Here is a 19,238-nt window from a genome sequence, read left to right on the forward strand (position 1 = left end):
TTTTCACGGCCAACAATGCGCGCCAGCTGAGGTGCGCATGATGCGCGCGTACGCGCGAAGAATCCTTCTTCTCTCTCTCTCTTTCTTTCTCTTTTTCACACACCACACATACATTACACATACACACACGCCGAAATAGAGTAAAGGCATAAGGAAGGTGTCCACCTGCAAGAAGGGCATCGAAGCAATCGTTGTGCGTTGCACCGTGATGCGGGACTGTTAATCAACTCTGTTAATCAGTGTATGTCAAGATTACCCCACATATTGTCCCGCCGGTAGTCAGCGAAGTATCGCACCTGCAGCTGTACAAAAGGTAAGATTGATACTCGTACAATAAATGACGAAGTTGATGATAAATAAAAAAAAAAAAGAGGGAAAGTGAGAGTCAGCTGTTACTCCCTTCTTTCGTAATTCCCTTTCTATTTCGGTTCTCGTCAGCGCTTATGAACTATTGTAATTCAAAATTTTACCGCCTTACGTATCATGAGCATTTTTTCCTCCCCTATAATTTTAAAATCTTGTACATCTACTTCTGCCAAATATATTTAAAGCGCATTCTTATAAGAATGTATTGTTTCGCTATGGAGATAGAGAAGAGGGTGTTATTATGGGCTCCGTGTATGACTATTTATCTTTGTTATTAGATGATGAATTCTAATAATTACTTGTGGAATTATTTGTCTTATAACCTGCCGTTAATATAATAGCCGACATTTATTATTTTTATTTTCGGGCACACACATTTTAAAACTCTCTTCCAAGTTACATTTAATTACGTATTATTCCTCTTTTTTTTTACACTTGAGTATTACTACACAAATGTATGTACACTTGAGTGTTTTTTGATCAATTTTTTAATTCGATTGTACGTATTTCGAAATATACAAAGTTGAACAATAACATTTAAGTCTAGAATCCATTAAAGAATACCTTGATATAATTGGTAAGTTTTCAATTTAAAATATTAATAAAGTTATCGGATAAAATGGCAGCTGTAATACCACCTTCTTCTCTCTTATTTGAACGGTTGTATTTTTATTTTCACGACGCGAGAAACAAACGTTCTTTCATGGCGAAATTTCTTTTTATGTCGGCAACAAGTGGCCGCAGAAGCCGCATTTCTTCCCTTCCTGGGCGATGTCAGGCTTAATCGAGCGTCGAACTCCTTCCGAACCTCTTTCTTCCCAACGTCGCCTGACGGCACCGCCGCTCGGCGCGTTTTTCTTTTTCTCCGTATTCGAAAAAGCGTTGCCGCGATGATGGACAGGTGGATCGCAGGACGAGTGCCGGTTTGCTGAAGTAAGCGAACGGGTTAATCTCCGTGGTTAAGCACGCGTAGTGAATACGCGAGGCTTATGATTACTTATGATCGACATGGTTACGCGTGGCATAACGGTTGCGCGTACACATTTTCACAGTACTCTCCCGGTATGAGTATTTTCTAAAACAGAAGCAATGCCAAACACTCAATTTCGATCTACGCAGAGATGCACTTTCGTCCGCGAGCTCCGAAATTCCGAAATGGAACGGAGGCCGTTGGGAAACCGCTTTACTAGGAAGGTCTCGCACAGAGATGTGTCCCGCGATTGATTGCGCGCGATTAAGCTGTCAACAGCTAGATCTCTTTGACACGAGTACTACATTAGCCCTCTCGTTCTTCTTGTGCAAACGCAATACACGCGTATCGTATTATCAATATATATGGTATTATAAAGCTACGTGTCAAGATCGCTGTTTCGCGTGCGAACGTTTCGTTGCCCGTGTATTTTGCGTTTCTATTTGGAAATCCGGATTTTCCGTAGGTGTACTTATGGAACCGAATGGAACTTACTTGACCGGTTCGGGTACAAGTCTCCAGAACCAAACGTAGTTGATCCTGAACGATTGTTTTCTTGTATTATCATCACGCGTGGAGACGCAGAATCTCCGATAGTAAACTTTTCATTGAAAGACTTTTTTACAGAGAGAATTAGATACAGATCTGAAAATAATTTCGTCCATTTGGACCACAAAAAATTATATACAGAACTATATAATATAAAAGCATGCAAAAAGTTTTAGTATGTTAGCAACCATGCACCTTGCAATATTTCAATGGTTTAACAAAACTACTTTCAAATCCAAATAGCAAAATTTTTTGATACCTCAGTAAGATCTTTTTTTTTTATACGCATTATTTCTCTTTGATTCCCGATTTACTCTTTCCGCGATATTTAATTGGTTCTTCTCTATTAAAGTAAATTCAGAATCTAATATTCTAATATTATTTTCTCTTCCTTCATTTCAAATCTATATTATATTCTCTCAGTACTCTTAACGATGACAATTCTTTTTAATTAATTCTTATTGCAAAGCAAAACCTTGTATTATTGACACCTTAAATTCATATTTGCAATTTCTATAATAGCACGTGGCATAATCGCACCAAGATATTTGCAAATCGTCACGCTCGCTTTCGTATGAACGCCAACTGTACCCCAGTGAAATCCGTAGACAATTGTCAAGAAAAATAAACTTTAAAAAAGATACTAAATTATTTTAAGAGAAAAATACATTTTTACCATGTCGTATAAATTTCTGTACATTATCTCGATATTTAAATACATCTTTATCCTCATATCACGATACACGCATCTTTCCTTACAATTTTTTAAAAAATTATATCATCACTGATATCCGATACGCGTGTATATCGAAAGAAACCATTAAAGTCCTGTCAATGTTCTAATATACCTTTTGGCATTACGCGGCAATACGTGCTTTTTCTACAATATATTACATTCTATATAATAATTAAACCCCAGCTCTCCCGACGTAATTGCCCGCACGGCAAAACAACCGCACGTGTCGTTTACACTTAGAGAGCAGTGTTACGAGTGCACGGTAATTACTTTCCGACACACGTGGCTACGCGCATCGTAAATTAATTCAACGACGCTGGTCGCGATTCGCGAGTAAGACGTTCTGGCCTTAGAGACCGGTGGTCAAGCAGAGTGCTAGACCCTGCGCATATAATGAAGAAATATTAGATATAAGAATAGAAATTGGAACTTTAGAGTCAGTTTCCTCCTCTATATAAATAAATAATAAATTATATCTTTGCCCGACACATTTATTCGCCTTACATTTTACCCGTATCATTGTGCGTTCATTGAGGAAACTTAAATCTAAAATTCCAGTTCCTATTTCTAATAGCTAATTCTAGCTATTTCTAATAGCTTCTTCTATTGTGCGCAGGGTCATACCCTCCATGATGGTGCCTCATCCATCGACTTTGGAAAGCTGTGTTCAAGTCATTTGGAGTCGTCAGGAGCCGTCGACAAGTGCGTGAATGAATCGAATGCGTTTCTCCATGTTCATCCCGCGTTTCGGAGTAACGATTCCCTCCTCCTCGTCTCCTCTCTCCCTCTTTTTCTTTTTACCTCGCGAAAATGATCGAGAACGCGATTCTTTAAGTACGGCGCGTATTATAACGAAGCTACCGTTAAGCGCGAGTATAGAAGGCACTAGGTCAGGAATTCGTTGCATTTTGATGCGAGGGAACGTAAAATGTGCATCTGTATATGGTTGCATATAAAGATCGCGAGGCGGAGTCTCGGTTTTGCAAGCTGCGTGCAAAGCGAAACCGTAACGTTTGCGTTTATTTATGCTACGTTGAAGCCAGTTCGCTGTAACTCAATCGCGAATTAACTTAGGCGTTGGATTAAGGTAATCATAGCCGAGACTTATTTCGAGATCATCTCAAGTAACGTCCTAAGATACTAATACGACTCTATATTGATCGATGAGACTCTATATTGATTTTGAGATAGTATTTCAGTTGATCTTCAATATAAGATTCGATTATGGATACTAATTAATGAGTATATTTTATTCGTTGGACGACAAACTCAAGCATTGGGAAAACTAACGGCAAATTCAGTTCGCGAAGTCAACGTGGAGAACGAGCGTTGATCTCGGGCGAGGAAGACGTGATAACATCGAGAAATGTGTTATATAATAAAGCGATAAAACTTTCTAACGTGCAGCATCTCTCAGAAATAGTGGAGAGTCATGTATTACCAATCGAGCACATAATTCAGATTGTACTTCTTATGTTTGATTTTTATAAGCTTCAAAATCATAAACTAAAAGTTTTATAATGTTCTTATGTATTATTTAAACGCGGGTAGAATTTTTTTAGTTTAAGTTATATACCTAGAATCATTTATGTCACATAAATAACCATAATAGCCTAGGTAGAGCAAAAAATTAGAATTAAAAAAGAGGCGAAGAATCTCGAAAAATTTCTGATTTCCGCACGAGGTACGAGGCGTTACGGTCGCGGTCGTTACCTCAGTCGGCGAAAATCAAAGTCCGATTGTGGCATGCTGCTTCGGCGTTATGACTTCCGGCGGCGAAAATCCAAGGTTAATCACGGCGTGTTGTTTCACCCGGAGTTTTTTTTATCGGAAACGAAAGTTTTTACAAATTCTGCAATTCCGCGCGCGCAGTCTCTTGCTTCCGTTCTGTATTTTTGTATTTTCCCGCACCTATTATTTGCATATTTTCTATTAGCTTGAAGATTTTTTTTTTCCATTATTTTTCTGTTATTTCGACAAATATCTTATTATGCATAAGAAAAGCAGAAATAAACAGAAAAGTACGATTGCACGTCGTTCAGTAACACAAGCAATTTTAGCATCGTTTTAACAATAATAAGAATTCCGTTCGCGTGAAAAAATGTTTCCAAGCCGATCACCGATGCCCCGATTCCGTATTGTCTGCATTTAGCAGGCCGGTGAACGTTATTATTACCGAATCCTGTCGCGTCCTCACCCCGGAAGAGTGCTCGAACACGCGAACACGGTCGGGATCGTCCGCGGGAACCAGATCTTAAAATCGACCTGGTTTTTTTTACGAGCTAAACTAACGGTGCTTCGTCAAAAGCGCGCGCGACCCGATATCAGTGGCCGGGACCTGATTACCCAGGTGGTTTAATTTAAAGCGATCAGCCGGACACGACACAGTGCACATATCGAAATATGGGGGTCAATCATTTTGTATTCCGCACGATGCGCTTATAGCGGTCAAGCCCATCTTTTTCTCCTCTCTTCCGCCTGTCGAACTTTAACTCACGCCACGCACTAAACAATGTGGGTCAATCTAAATCGAATCGAGTCGATGTTTCCGGTGTTTCCGATTTTTCAACGATGCTTCCGGTGATTTCTCGAGAAAAATAATACGCACAGAAACGTTACTTTTTTTCTCTTTACACCTTTTTCTCCTCTTCGAGGGTGATGACCGTTCGTCTGTTAAGATATTCGAAGCACGATTGCGTAAAATAAATGGAGTTCAGAATTAAGTAGATTTTATAAAAAAAACGGTACGTGATACGAGGATATTGACCTTTTCTTTCTCGCAAATATGTCAGCAATTTATGCCGCAATTAAAGAATTAAATGCTCGTCGACTAGTTACGTTTATACGAAAATTGTATTCATGTATTTTTTAATAATGGGCTCTCAGAAGATTTAACCTGAGAGTAGAATTATCTGGAGTGTTTTTACATCCCTGTGAAAAGATGAAACTCGGTGTAATAGTTTTTATTACTAATCGAGAATTCGTACTTATTTTCTACTTCTTATTTTTTAAAATAAATTTATGTAAATAAAAATTGTTTCGTGTAAATTATGTATGTAACAAGTAATGGATGGTTGTTTCGTGTAAATTATGTAACAAGTAATTGATGGTTTGTGCAAAAAAAATTAGGAATTATTCTCGGAGAAGAAAAAAGTTGTACAAAATGTAAACGTTATCGATATTTAAGGCAAATTATATACCAATATCGGAGCTCGATTTCCGAGGCGCGCAGTCCGTTTCGCAGGAAAAAGAAGGCGGACACCACAAATGAGGCAGACGGGCAAAACGCGTGTACAACCTGCAATTTTTCTAGAGCAGAGTCTGGTCACCTCACATAAAACCTAACGTGTGACCTTGGCTTGTCGTCCTGGTGACCAACAAGTAGAGATGGCACAGTTTAAAGGGGAAGAGAGGTGCGTGATAAGTAACCATGAGGCTCGCGATCGACATACGTTCCGCGGCACGTCCGTCATAATTAAAACGGTGCACTATGTAATTTCATCGCAAGTATGCACCTGTGCGGCGTGTGTATGTGTATGATGTGATATCCTCTGTTGCGCTCCGATCACGTAATAGAAACGGAAACATTGAGATAAAACGGTTGAACGTTTTTCCACTCAAAACCGATATAGGGTTTACACTGTGCATTTACGTCACGACTTACATCCCTAAATTCGACCTAAATGATTTAAATTCCTTACTGTACAACACTTTTGATCTGATCTAGCTTCATATAGTCTAGGCCTCGCTTTTTAGTAACCAGACTTGAAATAAGTTACCTGGAACTTTAGTATAAATACTCGCTATGTGACTTAAGGTCGGTTGTTCCAACTTCTTGGAAAATTGCTTACCTACCTAGGTAAGCATGTGTCTATCTTCATTTCTTTTCTTAAATAAATAAAGACAAACATATATTTACCTGATATGTAAATTTACCAAGAAGTTGGAACAACCGACCCTTAAAAGTTTACTGGTGTTTTCAGTAGAAAACATTCAACCGCAAATGATCCTAAAAAATAACCAGGAAACGACACTGAGATCTAAAAATATTTTAGATTTATTATAGTGTAAACGGTATGGGTGCATGTCAAACCGCATGCAGACTATGTTTATACCTAGAGTCTTATACGTGGCCTACCGTGACTTAAGAAAGATCTATTCATCATTTTTACACCATAATAGACTTAAAATATTTTCGAGATCTCACCATTTTTGGGTTACGCTGGTTTAGCAGCTCGTTTCAGGCTTCTCTTTACAAAAGCAACCTATTTCGGTTCGCTAAAATATTTGTTCACAAAGCATCTGTGCGACATACGCCTCGACATCTCTCTCAGATGCGAATTTTCAATAACGTGATAAATGGATAGTTTAGCTTATCGCGCGACGAGAGGACACAGTTATCCCTCCAAGAGGCACTCTATTCGCTTTACCCACAAATTAAATTTCTAATTGATCGAATTGGACAGCACGAGCTGCACTACCCGTTCCGAATATCAATCAGGGGAAAATTTTCTCGTGCGCGCGCCATCCATTCTTGCGCGAACAGGATGTAAGTCGCCGACAGAGACGATGAAAACCATTGGCAATACCTGTCGCAGAAGAGTTTTTCCTTGACGCCTGATTCGAGATAGCGCGGGTACCGTAAGTCTCATAGCTGCGATACATCGTGTATACGCGCGCATCGTGAGGATTTATTGCAAATAATTTCGCGGGGTCTGTCGTGCGGTCTACTCGAATGGCACTGGCGGGCCATTGAGGAACGAGAATTATTATACGCGGATCCGCGCGTTTCGTTCGCAAATAAAACTATTAATCCAATCTACGGTCCCCAGTCGATACTGCTTGGTCACCCATTAGTTCCCTCCTCTGCGACCTTTGCGAATCTCTTCGTCCGAGGGAGATCCGCTGTTGAACTTAAATACCAAAAAAAAATCACCGATTTAAAGCTCGCTGTCCGTCCATGCACGTAATGTTTGGTATTTGTGACAATATGGTCCAAACAGATGTCTCGTTGCAGCAACCGCAAAGGATGTCGCAAAGAGGATGTCTTCTGCTGTTGCTCGGTCTGACCGTACTCATGGCATCCTCTACATTCGGCTCCGATGGTTCTGACGGTACCGTTCGCGAAGGTGGACCCTCTCGTCAAACGTCGCATCATAGGCAGAAAAGGGTTTTCTGGTTCACGAACGACGGACGGATCGCATTACCACCTGGTACCATCATGACGATTACGCCGACGTTGGCGTTACCCTTTGTTCGACACCCGCCTTACGGCTTCCTTAGCAATATGACCATCAGTCTACCGTTCACGAGTGAGTGAACTTTGATAAATCTTTAACGATAATCTTGGGATAAATTCTTAAATATGGCAATGATTTAAAAAATCACTTTAAAGTTATGTCGTTAAGTTTTTGTGTTCTACTCGAGTCCTAAAGAAAATAGCAAATGTTATGTTATAATTATGTTTTTTTTACTCAGTCGACTTCGACAAGCTGGGCCTGACGGACAATGAGAATCCGTACGGCGCGCTGCCACCGAGTTTCGACAGAAAGTTAAAGAGCCGACAGGCCGGCATGATGATGGCGGACTTCATCGCAGCATTTATCAAACGTAGATTACACAAACGGGACATGATGGAGGTGCCAAGAAATGCGTTTCACGGTGGCGAACGGGCCTTGCTCTACGGCACCGCTGAGGATATGCTGAGCACGCTGGGAATGAATGGAAAAGCGTGTCTATTGAGGGCAATTTGCGAAGTTCAGGGTCATCACCTCAACAATTTCGGGCTGATCGGCGAAATGTTGAAGCTCTTTTTCACGTGAGTAGACCGGTACATAAAATTGTAAAGAATCTTGAAAGAATGTAATTGTTTTTGCTAGAATTCGGCATCATAATTGTAAATTGTGGAAGCACAATAGATTTGTTCTGCATGCCATTAATAAAGTTTTATTTGAGAACCACCCCCCAATTTTTTTATATAAAAAATATAAAAATGTTAAATTCAGACGTTTTGTCTTCAGCGCCAGCCGATCGCCGTTCGCAAACCTCCTCAAGGAATACGTCGAGGCTGAAAACCGCGGGAAATTCCACGGTGAATGCTGGCCCTACTTCAAAGACTGCCCGAAATCCTTATTTTTGCCATCCAATAATAAGTACCAGTGAGTATTCAAATATTAATCAAAATATTAATTGATCTTAATCCCCTAGAATTTACTTCAATTGGGCCTAATCAGAAAATGATACCCTTAAGAAATTCAAAAATTTTCATAAAAAAGAATTCCTGTAAAAATTTTTACTTTAATTAAAATATAGAAAAGTCAATTTCGATAATTTTTTCTAGTTTTCAATCCTTGTTATGTTAATAAAGAACGCTGTCTTTCAGGAAAGATTCGTTGCACGACGAGGAGAACGAGGAGGATGAACATTGGAATCAAATCTCCAACGATCTCGACGAGGAGCCTCTCACAAGGATATCGGAGCAGAACACAAAGGACTCTATACACCCTATGTAGTTTAATTTTATATTTATAGTTATCCTTGGTATCCCTCGTCATTCTCCTTTTCCCGAGCGCAGATTCTCTACAATGAATTTCGTTGAAGTAAAATGCGAAAGAGAACTAATTTGTTCTCGTTACTTAATCGCATCTTATTCAGGCCGAAGTCGTTTGACTCTGAATCCGTTGCATGCGAGAAGATACCGTTTATTAATTAAGACATAAATCAGAAATTAACACACTAAACGACGCGCTGTAAATACGGGAAAAAATTCTTTTGTAAAGAAAGGCTGATAAATAGATAACATAACGGATTGATATAGAGGGATTACCATTATCTATGACTATGATAACGTGATAGACCGAGTTCTTGGTCGAGAATAAACACGTATAATGGCACATATGTGTACTGCGTTGAAATGAAAACATCTGGAATGAGCGCGCTATTCTTGGTGATACTAAGAGAGAGGTGCATAGTGTGGAATCTCTTTTTAGTGAACCTGATTGATCACTCGCAGTTCTACTGAACTGAGAGGGATGTCGTTCTCTCCTTCTAGTGACCAAAATGTCTTCATTTCAATAACGTACTGCAATGAGAAACTGTCAAAAGTTTCGGCTAGTCGCTGGCATTGTAAAACAACACGTGACACTAATGACCGTTGTTTTAAGCGTTTTGTTGTTTTGTACAGCGTAAAAGTATTTTGATTTAGCCATATGTAGTTACGAAAGGATTGACAGGTCCACGAGAAGAGGCACGAATGAACAATGGAACGTTCGTGCGTTGTGTGATCATATAGGAATGAAAGTTGAATAAGAATTTCCTCTCGCATACGTATAAGTTATTAATTTATATTAATAATTATATATATATTTCATTGTATATATAATTGAACTTTTGTTAGAGAGCTATCGCTAGGAATAATTGTAATTTAATTTTTTCACATACAATCTATCTAAATCTTACAGAGTGAAAATTAAGCTTGTACAATAATTCGAGTATAGAATTAAAATTCACAATTTGCCACTATAGTTGTTCACTCATGTCAACGCGGAGTTCTCGGCTGAAAGGCCAGAAACCTTAATCTAATATTGCTTAAAATTTTAAAGTTTTAGTTTCTTTCTAATAAATTTTTAAGTTTCTTTATGAGATCCTAAACATTGACATTAGATAGACAGATAACTTTGAGACAGTCCTGTGCAATGAGTTATTACAGCACGTACCGAGTATACAAGAATTCCGGAATACGATACCATGCTGCCATAATATAAATAGTAATGTGTATCATAGTATCTCTTGGTACAGCTGTTTTATTGCTGATTGTTTAAATGAACTATTTATGAAGTATTGTGTGAACGAGTGTAAAATACAAATGATAATTGCAATAAAATGTTTTCTAAAAATATACGACTTTTTATACTTCTTCTACCTAATTTTTCAGCATAAAGATAATATAATATATACAAAAAGAGAGAATCTGACCTCTAGAAAAAAATATGAACTGCTGTAATAACTATTATATTTTCTATAATCCTTGAATAATCAATTTGATTGGGGTATGTATTATTAAACTGTATAGAATAGGATTGAGATTATTCAATTATTTCCTTAAAATTTCTACAATGTTTGTTATTTTTGTATTGAAAATGTCAATTAATATCGTTATTAAGGAGATCTCCCGCATCAAAATTTTTACCTGTACAATAAAGTATCCATATCAAATTAAAATTGTCAATTCTTCACGATTTCGTTTCAACTATAGTACCCTGATTGAACCCTGATTGGTTAATTCTCATTCATCCAGCTTTTCCAATTCTAGTTTTTCAATTCTCATGAAATAGATACCTGATACGCAGTCTACATTGTAAAATCATCATTTTTGAAAATCCTTAAATGATTCTTTACTAGTCAGACTAGCAATTGGTAGCCTGTGAAAGACAACCCAAACATAAATAACAATGAAGCGTCAACTACCTGGATTGGTCACTTGGGACAAATTTTAAAATGGAGTTTCTAAGAGCAATTTAGTCCACAGTTTAGTCAGCCTACGCAATCAATAGTCTAAGTTGTTGTGCACAATGGAGGATATTAGAGAGAATATTTATTACATATAGATATTAGCAATAAAAATTAAAATTTTAGAATTAATTTTCTTATCAAAGACTATATAGCTAAATAAGTTGTTGTACAACACATTTATGCCTTACATTTTAGTCATTTGTATCTATTATACATTACATAAAAAATTCACTGTGCGTCAAATTGATTTTTTAGTTTATCTTTAAAACAATTATAAAATAGACGAATAGTAATATCACAATATTAAATCAATATTGTCTTTAATATCATTCTATTGTGTGCAAAGTACTTAAATCTAATACTTAAATTCTTTCTTAGGCGTAGTCTACAATGAAGACTTAAGCTTTAAGAAGTTAATTAATCACAATTGAGTATTTTTATAAAAATCAACTAATTGGTCAATTTTTATGGTTTAAAGCTTAAATCATCATTGTAGACTACGCCTTACATACTGGATTAATTCTTACATACTGGACACAATGAATAATGTCCAATGGATTTCCAACATGACGATTTAAACCTGGCCTCGCTACCTAAGATAAACAAAAAGTCATAATGGTATCAAAATGTGTGATTTCCAAATGATTCTAATATAAATTATTAAAAAGTTATATCAAATATGATTCTTACAGTCATGGATAGTTCTTTGTACTAATATTTACTTGTATAACTTTATATATCCTTCCAAATTCATCGAACTGTATGCATATATACTACTTTAATCCTCTTGTGCATTTCCTACAAATCATAATTTATCTTAAAAATAGGTTAAGGATGATGTTCTAAGTTTCGCAGTAGGCTATTGTTGAATTTAGGTTCACTTGTACCAATAAAGATTAACTTTAATCTCGATATAACTTACTTATATTTTCTCTATATTTTAAATAAATTATTTGACGACCTGGGCACTCGGATGCTAATGCTACTAGCCTTCAAATTTTGAATCGCGCGTTTTCACTAATATTATCGGTAAACGAAAGACCTGCGTTCGCTTTGACATAGCTCACAGTGCCGTGAGCTAAACATTTCGTCTTCGTTGTTTCTCAAATATTAAACAAAGATAAATTATAATATTTACAAATTTATAATCGCTGTGGGCGTCGAAGAAAAACGGCAATTATATTTTTCTTCGCTCTTACGAAATTGCAATAACTTATTTTACCATATAATACTTCTGTTCAATCGATAAGCAAACGAAAGATAGGGATCTATTTCATCGACATGCGACACATTGCATTTCTATTTTATCGGACAAGCGTCTTTGTCCTTTCTTCCCTTTGGAAGCATCGTTATCGTGCCGAACCGATAACAACACCGTGGAGCTATCGATCTAAAGAAAAAAGGGTTACGTGGGGTTACGCTTGTCGTTACGCGTCCGGCGTTCGCGACAGATTTTAGATTTTCATGCAGAATACAACGTACAGCTCCCATTCGTCATCTCAGCGCAGCAATATTTTACGGCGCGCGAAACGAGATTATCCTCGACAAACGACGGGCCGACGAACGGGCGGCTGCGGGAGACCCCTGAGCGAAATGGCTTGCGAAGCTTGCAACGCCAAGTTCAACCTGTTCAAGAGAAAAGTGAGTTCGGAAACCCCCCCCGATACTTTTTTACCCTCGCTGAACGTCCCAAAGGGACCTCGAACCCCGTCGAGCCACGCGTGTCCGAACGATGAATTTAAACACCTCTACATTATCTAAGCAAATGTCTCGACGTAGCATCAAGTGTCACCGATTTACTGCGTACTAAATTATTTAACGATTTTACACTTGAGTCTCATTTTCCACGTTAGGTAACATAGACTTTTATTTAATTAATTAATTTAATTAAGGATTCAGAGTGAGCTAGAAATTTTGGATTATTCCGTTTGGTTGAATCTGGTGAATGATTTTCGAAATCCTGGTTTAATATTTAAATATATATTTTTATTTTATATTCCTTGTGTGATTCTCTCTAGAAACAATGTGTGGACTGTCTGAGATATTTCTGCTCCGAATGTGTGATCAAACGGTTGGACAAGGTGTTTACCTGCGATAGCTGTGGCCTGCTGTCAAGGAGGCCACTTATTAGGAATCAGATTAGACAAATACGTTCTAGAGACTTGCGCCAGTATCTCGTGGCAAAGAAGGTTTCCGTTAAGGGTTGCGTCGGTACGTGTATTAATTCTGCTTGCCATTATGTATACATCTCTTTGTAATAGCAGCTTCTTATTTAACACTAATCTTATAGGGATTTGAAGATTAATTTATAGAGCTGAACTTTGATTTCAGAAAAAGAAGATTTGGTGCATTTACTAATGCTCTTTGCTAATGGAACTGACCCATGCTTGAGTTCTGATTACAGTGCAAGCGCCAGAGCGCAACATGCTGCCGAAGGACCATAGTATGTTTATTCAATATGCCTAATTACTAACTCTTTGAAAGCCAGCAGTTTAGTAACAAGAACTCTCATTGTATCATAACTCTGAAATGCTTCTCATACTTTTCTATGAACATTACTCTGAATCAAAATTTTTTCACATAATTGAGACCTTTTTTTATTTTGACTATGCAGTTGCCACTCTACTGTAAAAAAATTTCATTTTGAGCTCTCTCGCAATGCAACTAAATTCAAATGGAGCAGTAACTGAGCAATAATGAAAATATTTTAAGTCAGAGCAAAAGTTTGAGAAAGTTATTCGATATGAAATCAATACAATGGACCAAACAACACTGAAACTTAATGGAGAGTGGGCCCTTGAATTTTATACAATTACAATAAAGTAACAGATTTTCAACTCTACTTACAGACTTCAACTGTACCACGACTTTCCGACACGCTTTTATAACAAGTAGTATTTTTAGAAATTTATATTATTTTTTATTGGTTGCAAGATATTAGAAAAATTAAATAAACACTTTTTTAATTTAAAAAAAAGTCTTGTTAAATATTGTAAGCTATCAAAATTTTAACAAAAGCTATTAAACTTGAATAACATCTGCATTCACTTGCAATAGCATTAAGATTATACATAGATTTTATATAAATACAAATAATACTTTAAGTAAATAGTATTTTAAAGTAAATACAATTATTCAGTTCCAGAGCAGTTGATTCTGCTTTAAACAGAATGGAAAACATGCCAAACGTTAGTAGTGCGAGTAATCCTGGCGAATCTGGCGAACCTAGTGATCTTGGTGCAAATGTGCAAACATCAACAGAACCTATAAGAAACGAGGACGTCGAAATGGCGGAAGAAGCAAGTGAAAGTAGTCATAGTAGTCCGATTATTAGTGTTCCACTTAGCAGCGATAGTGAATTACTTGAGGAAAGACCAACAAAAAGTAGCGATGTTGAAATAGAAGAAGTATTTGAGAGTGAGAGTAATTCGACCGAGCCTAGCACTGCACCAGAGCCAGTGGTCGTCGAGCAAGAGGAAGTTCCTGAAACATCGAACGAGAAAAAATCGGATATAGTCACGGAGATTCCTACGGTATATATGTATTTGTCAGCAATATTTATTTATGAGATGTATATTTATTGTTTAATTTTATTCTCTCTCTTTTCACAGTGGTCAGATAAAGTGCAATTATCGGATATAAAGGAAGCCTCAGAATTAGAATATCTAAGCATTAAACAATTAAAAAATTTGTTGAGTACAAATCGTGTAGATTATAAAGGCTGCATAGAGAGACAGGACTTGATGAACAAAGTGTCCAGATTGTGGCATGAATATAATCAATCTAGAAAGGGTAATGTAATATAACACAGCCTAATATTAATTTATATTAAAATTAATTATAATATTAATTGTATCTTAACAGCAAACAGCAGAGATAAATTTTTTAATGTAAAATAAATAGATTTTATTTTTTATTTTTTATTATAAATAAATTGTTACAGATGTGGAAAAACTCAGCGAGGAAGAATTGTGCAAAATCTGTTGGGACGCGCCGATTGAATGTGTAATTTTGGAATGCGGCCATATGGCTTGTTGCATAAATTGTGGCAAACAAATGTCCGAATGTCCAATATGTAAACAATATGTTGTTCGTGTTGTACGATTCTTCAAAGCCTAAAGAGGCAATGATCAGAATATAAAAGCGACTGATTTTTATTTTGTAGACTAAGAAGAGTTATTACACATTCTCTTTATTTCTGAGATTGTTAAATTATCAGGGATTGATTCTGACATATTATGAATTTATAATAAGAAATCAAAATTAAAAAAATACTAAATTTTTGTGCAATAATTTATAGCGTATTTCGGTATACAATTAAAATTAGCTCTGCAAGACATATCTAGGCTTTTTTAAAGATAAGATTTTAAAGTTTAAGTTCAAGATAAATTTAAATTTGTTAATTTTGTGGCATTTTTTGAAATATAAATCAGAATTCTTCTTAGGCAGAGGATAGTATTTGTAAATAAATTTAAATATCTACATTATGTATTGATTATATCAAACAATGTACATACATACATACATATTTGCATATGTATGTATATATATCGCAAAATGAATAATGTTAAGGTAATATAGTTTTTGTATTACAGAGTTGTGTGTATGTGTGCGTTTGCACACTTGTAATACTCCAATCTCCTGTGATCCTGGAAATTTTGTAAATTCTGTATATTGTACAGATTGTATCTTTTTTATGAAAATAAATAATATATAGATGAATTAATGAATAGATGATTCTCTGAATGCAGAATGAATTAAAATGAATTTAAAATTTGTAGAATTTTTGGAACTAATTTTTAAAATTTTAGTGTCCGTTAAAATTATTATATTTCCTCAACTACATTATTAACGAAACAATTTTTAAACATTTCTCAGAATTGAAAAAAGGAACCAATAGAGTCGGTTGTTTCCCGGTCCATGGTGGGAGCACGCGACGCGATTAGCCTTACAAATTGCCCGACAAGTACGCATGCGTACTATTGCACGTGGCACATGTACATACACGGCCGGCAGTCACGGCATTTCAACGATTTTGACAATTTTGTTGCGCTTGATAAATGTCACTTTGATACTGATAGTGACGTGATATAACGAGACAAGCAAAAGTCATGGAACTTGAAAAGACAAGTAGAAGTAACGACAATTATGATTTTTACGATTTTTACTTCTACGCGACCGTATGTCACGTATGTAAACGATTTGGCGACGGTGTCACATTAAAAAGATGCGGCGGCTGTGGCATGATCGCCTATTGCGGCCGGAAGCATCAGAAGCATCACTGGAAACGGCATAAATTACTATGCCATGCCATTCAGGATGTGCTGCGTGAGCACAGTATGGAGGGTCGCGACGTAACTGTGAAGAAGTGGAAGAATATGAAGCTGAACTTCATGCTGCTGGTGTCGTTCAAACTGGGACGCCGCTTGGAGAGATCAGAGATGGAGGTACTCATGTTTCCCAGGGAGTGTGAAGTCTGCCACGAGCGGAACGCTCGATTGCTAGAGGATTGCCAGGACTGCCTTTCCGTCAGCTTTTGTAATGATCACAGGGACAGCATTGAGCACAAAGAGTTCTGCTACGCCTTGAAACTGTGTTTTCATTTAAATCTAATGGATATAAGTGGAAACCAATTTGTGAATCTTGACTATCTGCAACATGTTTCCAAGATGGATATATTTCGAGACATGAACGAATTTATTAGCACTTATGTGAACACTGAGGCTTCCTCGGAGATGTCATCCGATATTCTGGCAGCTAGACACTCACACAATCTCTCACGTCCCCTGACAGTGTACCATGCCATGCGACTGTTAGACTATATCCCAGAAAGATTTAGCAAAGATTTAATCATTCATGTTGTAGGGGCAAATGTCATTGAGGAATCTACTCTGCCAGCATGGGAAGTCCTGCTGCATTTAATAGAGCCTGTGATATCTCTAGTAATTGTATTGATAGGGCCGGAATTAATATGCAAGTCCAATTCATTTGAATTATCCACTTGTGATAGCTGTATATCAGGAAGGAAGAAGATTTCATTGGATTTTCGCAATATGTTATATGAGAACTATGCGTGCAGCCAATTGTTTGTAAGGCCAGACTTGATTGTAGGATTTGACATAGGTCTTCAAGAGTGGGAACTCAAGTCGACTGGAGAAACTTGGTCGTCGTCCATAGAGGTATTAGCGAAACAAAACTGTCCGTTTATCTTGACTTGTTATAAGGAAGAATTAGAGGAAGAGATAGAAAGATTAAATACCATCCTGAACAGGAAAGTAGATTACCTCTATAGTGGAAAGAATCCATTTGCTAGTCTAAGACCACAGAAAAACTTTGGGGCTGAACTAGTATTTTATTCAAACTATTGTTTAACTATTTATGAAAGTCTTTATTCGTAACTAATATGCATAATTAAATGATCAAAAAGCTGTTTGAAATTGATATTAAAAGAAAAAAAATTTTTTTGAACGTAACAGCAGAATATATAAACGCAATAACACGGCATAAAGTGTTAATAAATGGTTGTAACTTTTCATCGATTTATAATAAAGATAAAATACTGTTTGTAATAAAATTTATATTTTTCTAATAAAGTGCATGAAACATTTTTTGATAAAATGTTAATGTGATAACTTTGATTTTCTTTGTAATAAAAACAATTTTTTTTCTTAAGCATTTGTTAATTCTTTATATTAACAATAAGATGTATAGGTATTTGTAGTGAAATATTTATTAAACATTTTTTAAAGGTGAAATATTAATACAGTAGTTATTACCTTCACTAAATTTGTGGTAAAGGCAAAACTTTGTTAGTTTAAAATATATCGTATATTTATACAGAGAGGAACCTGAGAGCGGTCATCGTCATCGTCATCGTCATTGCGTCGTTTTTAGATGTTTTCATCCATCAGCGCCTCTATGTACACAAAATGTGCACATTGAACTATGTAGTCAAATATCTATGAATCCCGTAGATAATGTAAGTCCCGTGCATGACTTTGGGTCTCTTTTATGCTATGTCCACGTTTATTTGGTTCTGTTTCATGCTATATCCGTAAACTTTATAATTATATGCTACATATTTTAAATCTGTTTTATGCAAATGTGCATAATCGTGTTCTATAATAAATGTGCGATACCACATACACATGATATAAATTCAAATAATTGATTTGATAAAAATTCACTCACCGATTGCTGTCGCTGCTCCTGATGCTGATGCATGCTGCTGCTACTGCTACATTCCTTTTTCGGAATACCGAGTCGCTCCATGGATGCCGCTTTCTGCTGACATCATCCTGCTGTTCTCGAATCACATTAATAATGATCGCACATTAATAACGATCGCCCGATACTTTATTCGGCACTCCCGATATTACGAATATATATCACACACGAGTAAAACGTAAACCGCGCGCGAGAATTTCACTTGGCGCGACCGTTACATTTGAAAAAATACGTGAAAGTACGTCTCGTCTGAGTGGCGGCGAATTAAAGTTTCATTATTGGCACGATCGACATTCTATCGAACGTCTCCTTCGAGCAAACACTTTGTTCGAACGCGCACGCGAACACTTTACTCTAAACTGAACGCACGGTGTCGCGCTTTACACATACGACCTCTGTTACGTACTCTGTTACGATCTCACATGGCTCGCGACGACACTCTCACAGTCTCAACATCGTAGCTGCGCACAATTCGAATTCTGAATACGCGAAAGACACACGCGAGACACGCACGAAGTCGACAGAACGTCCGATGCGTCCGACCGGCGCTGGAGCGCGGAGCAACATGGCGGCGGCAGCGGCGTACGTGACTCGGCGCTACTCGGCGCAGGCGCGGCGGTCAACCGCCTAGCAACGCCGAGTGGCGCCGACTAGCACCGAGTACCGCCGAGTCTGCCTGCCTGCAGTCACGTATGGTCACACGTACGCCACTCGGACGTTTTGTCGACTCCGTGCGTGTCTCGCGTGACGAGTTCAAGTCGGTGATTAGACCTGGGGCTCTATTCTTGAATTCATTCGCAAGAGAAACGTATTCGCAAATTCTGATCTTACAGAAAAGTTGGAAATTTATTGGCTATCGTATGACTTTTAACCAATAAA

At 37.2% G+C, this 19,238-nt stretch overlaps 3 protein-coding genes and 1 long non-coding RNA gene across 5 annotated transcripts; 3 read left to right on the forward strand and 1 right to left on the reverse strand.

Moving 5' to 3' along the window:
- Positions 1–223: 223 nt before the first annotated feature.
- LOC105838122 lies at positions 224–10,516 on the forward strand (the record flags this gene model as incomplete). The annotated part of the gene is made up of 5 exons (XM_012683426.3): positions 224–313; positions 7,639–7,933; positions 8,100–8,439; positions 8,642–8,779; positions 9,004–10,516. Coding segments are annotated over 5 exons (993 nt in total), but the record flags the coding sequence as incomplete, so codon positions are not given.
- On the reverse strand, positions 9,954–19,150 carry LOC105838126. 2 transcript variants are annotated; one of them, XR_004964583.1, is made up of 4 exons: positions 12,055–12,388; positions 11,823–11,930; positions 11,664–11,725; positions 11,013–11,041 (listed from the first exon to the last, which is right to left on the reverse strand). It is a non-coding gene; the product is annotated as an uncharacterized LOC105838126 (long non-coding RNA). The 2 variants fall into 2 exon arrangements; XR_004964580.1 differs by lacking the exons at positions 11,823–11,930; positions 12,055–12,388 and adding an exon at positions 18,324–19,150 and having other exon boundaries at positions 9,954–11,041.
- Positions 12,546–15,850, forward strand: LOC105838121 (E3 ubiquitin-protein ligase RNF34). Its single transcript, XM_012683423.3, has 6 exons — positions 12,546–12,773; positions 13,151–13,343; positions 13,464–13,575; positions 14,272–14,665; positions 14,744–14,924; positions 15,076–15,850. The coding sequence occupies exons 1-6, from the start codon at positions 12,597–12,599 to the stop codon at positions 15,249–15,251; spliced, it is 1,233 nt and encodes a 410-aa protein (XP_012538877.1). The 5' UTR covers positions 12,546–12,596; the 3' UTR covers positions 15,252–15,850.
- Positions 16,117–18,276, forward strand: LOC105838120. The gene has a single exon (XM_012683422.3). It carries the CDS (start codon positions 16,244–16,246, stop codon positions 17,528–17,530), a length of 1,287 nt encoding a protein of 428 aa, XP_012538876.1. The 5' UTR covers positions 16,117–16,243; the 3' UTR covers positions 17,531–18,276.
- Positions 19,151–19,238: the final 88 nt, after the last annotated feature.

This window comes from Monomorium pharaonis, chromosome 1 (assembly GCF_013373865.1).
Source record: "Monomorium pharaonis isolate MP-MQ-018 chromosome 1, ASM1337386v2, whole genome shotgun sequence".
NCBI classification, from domain to species: domain Eukaryota; kingdom Metazoa; phylum Arthropoda; class Insecta; order Hymenoptera; family Formicidae; genus Monomorium; species Monomorium pharaonis.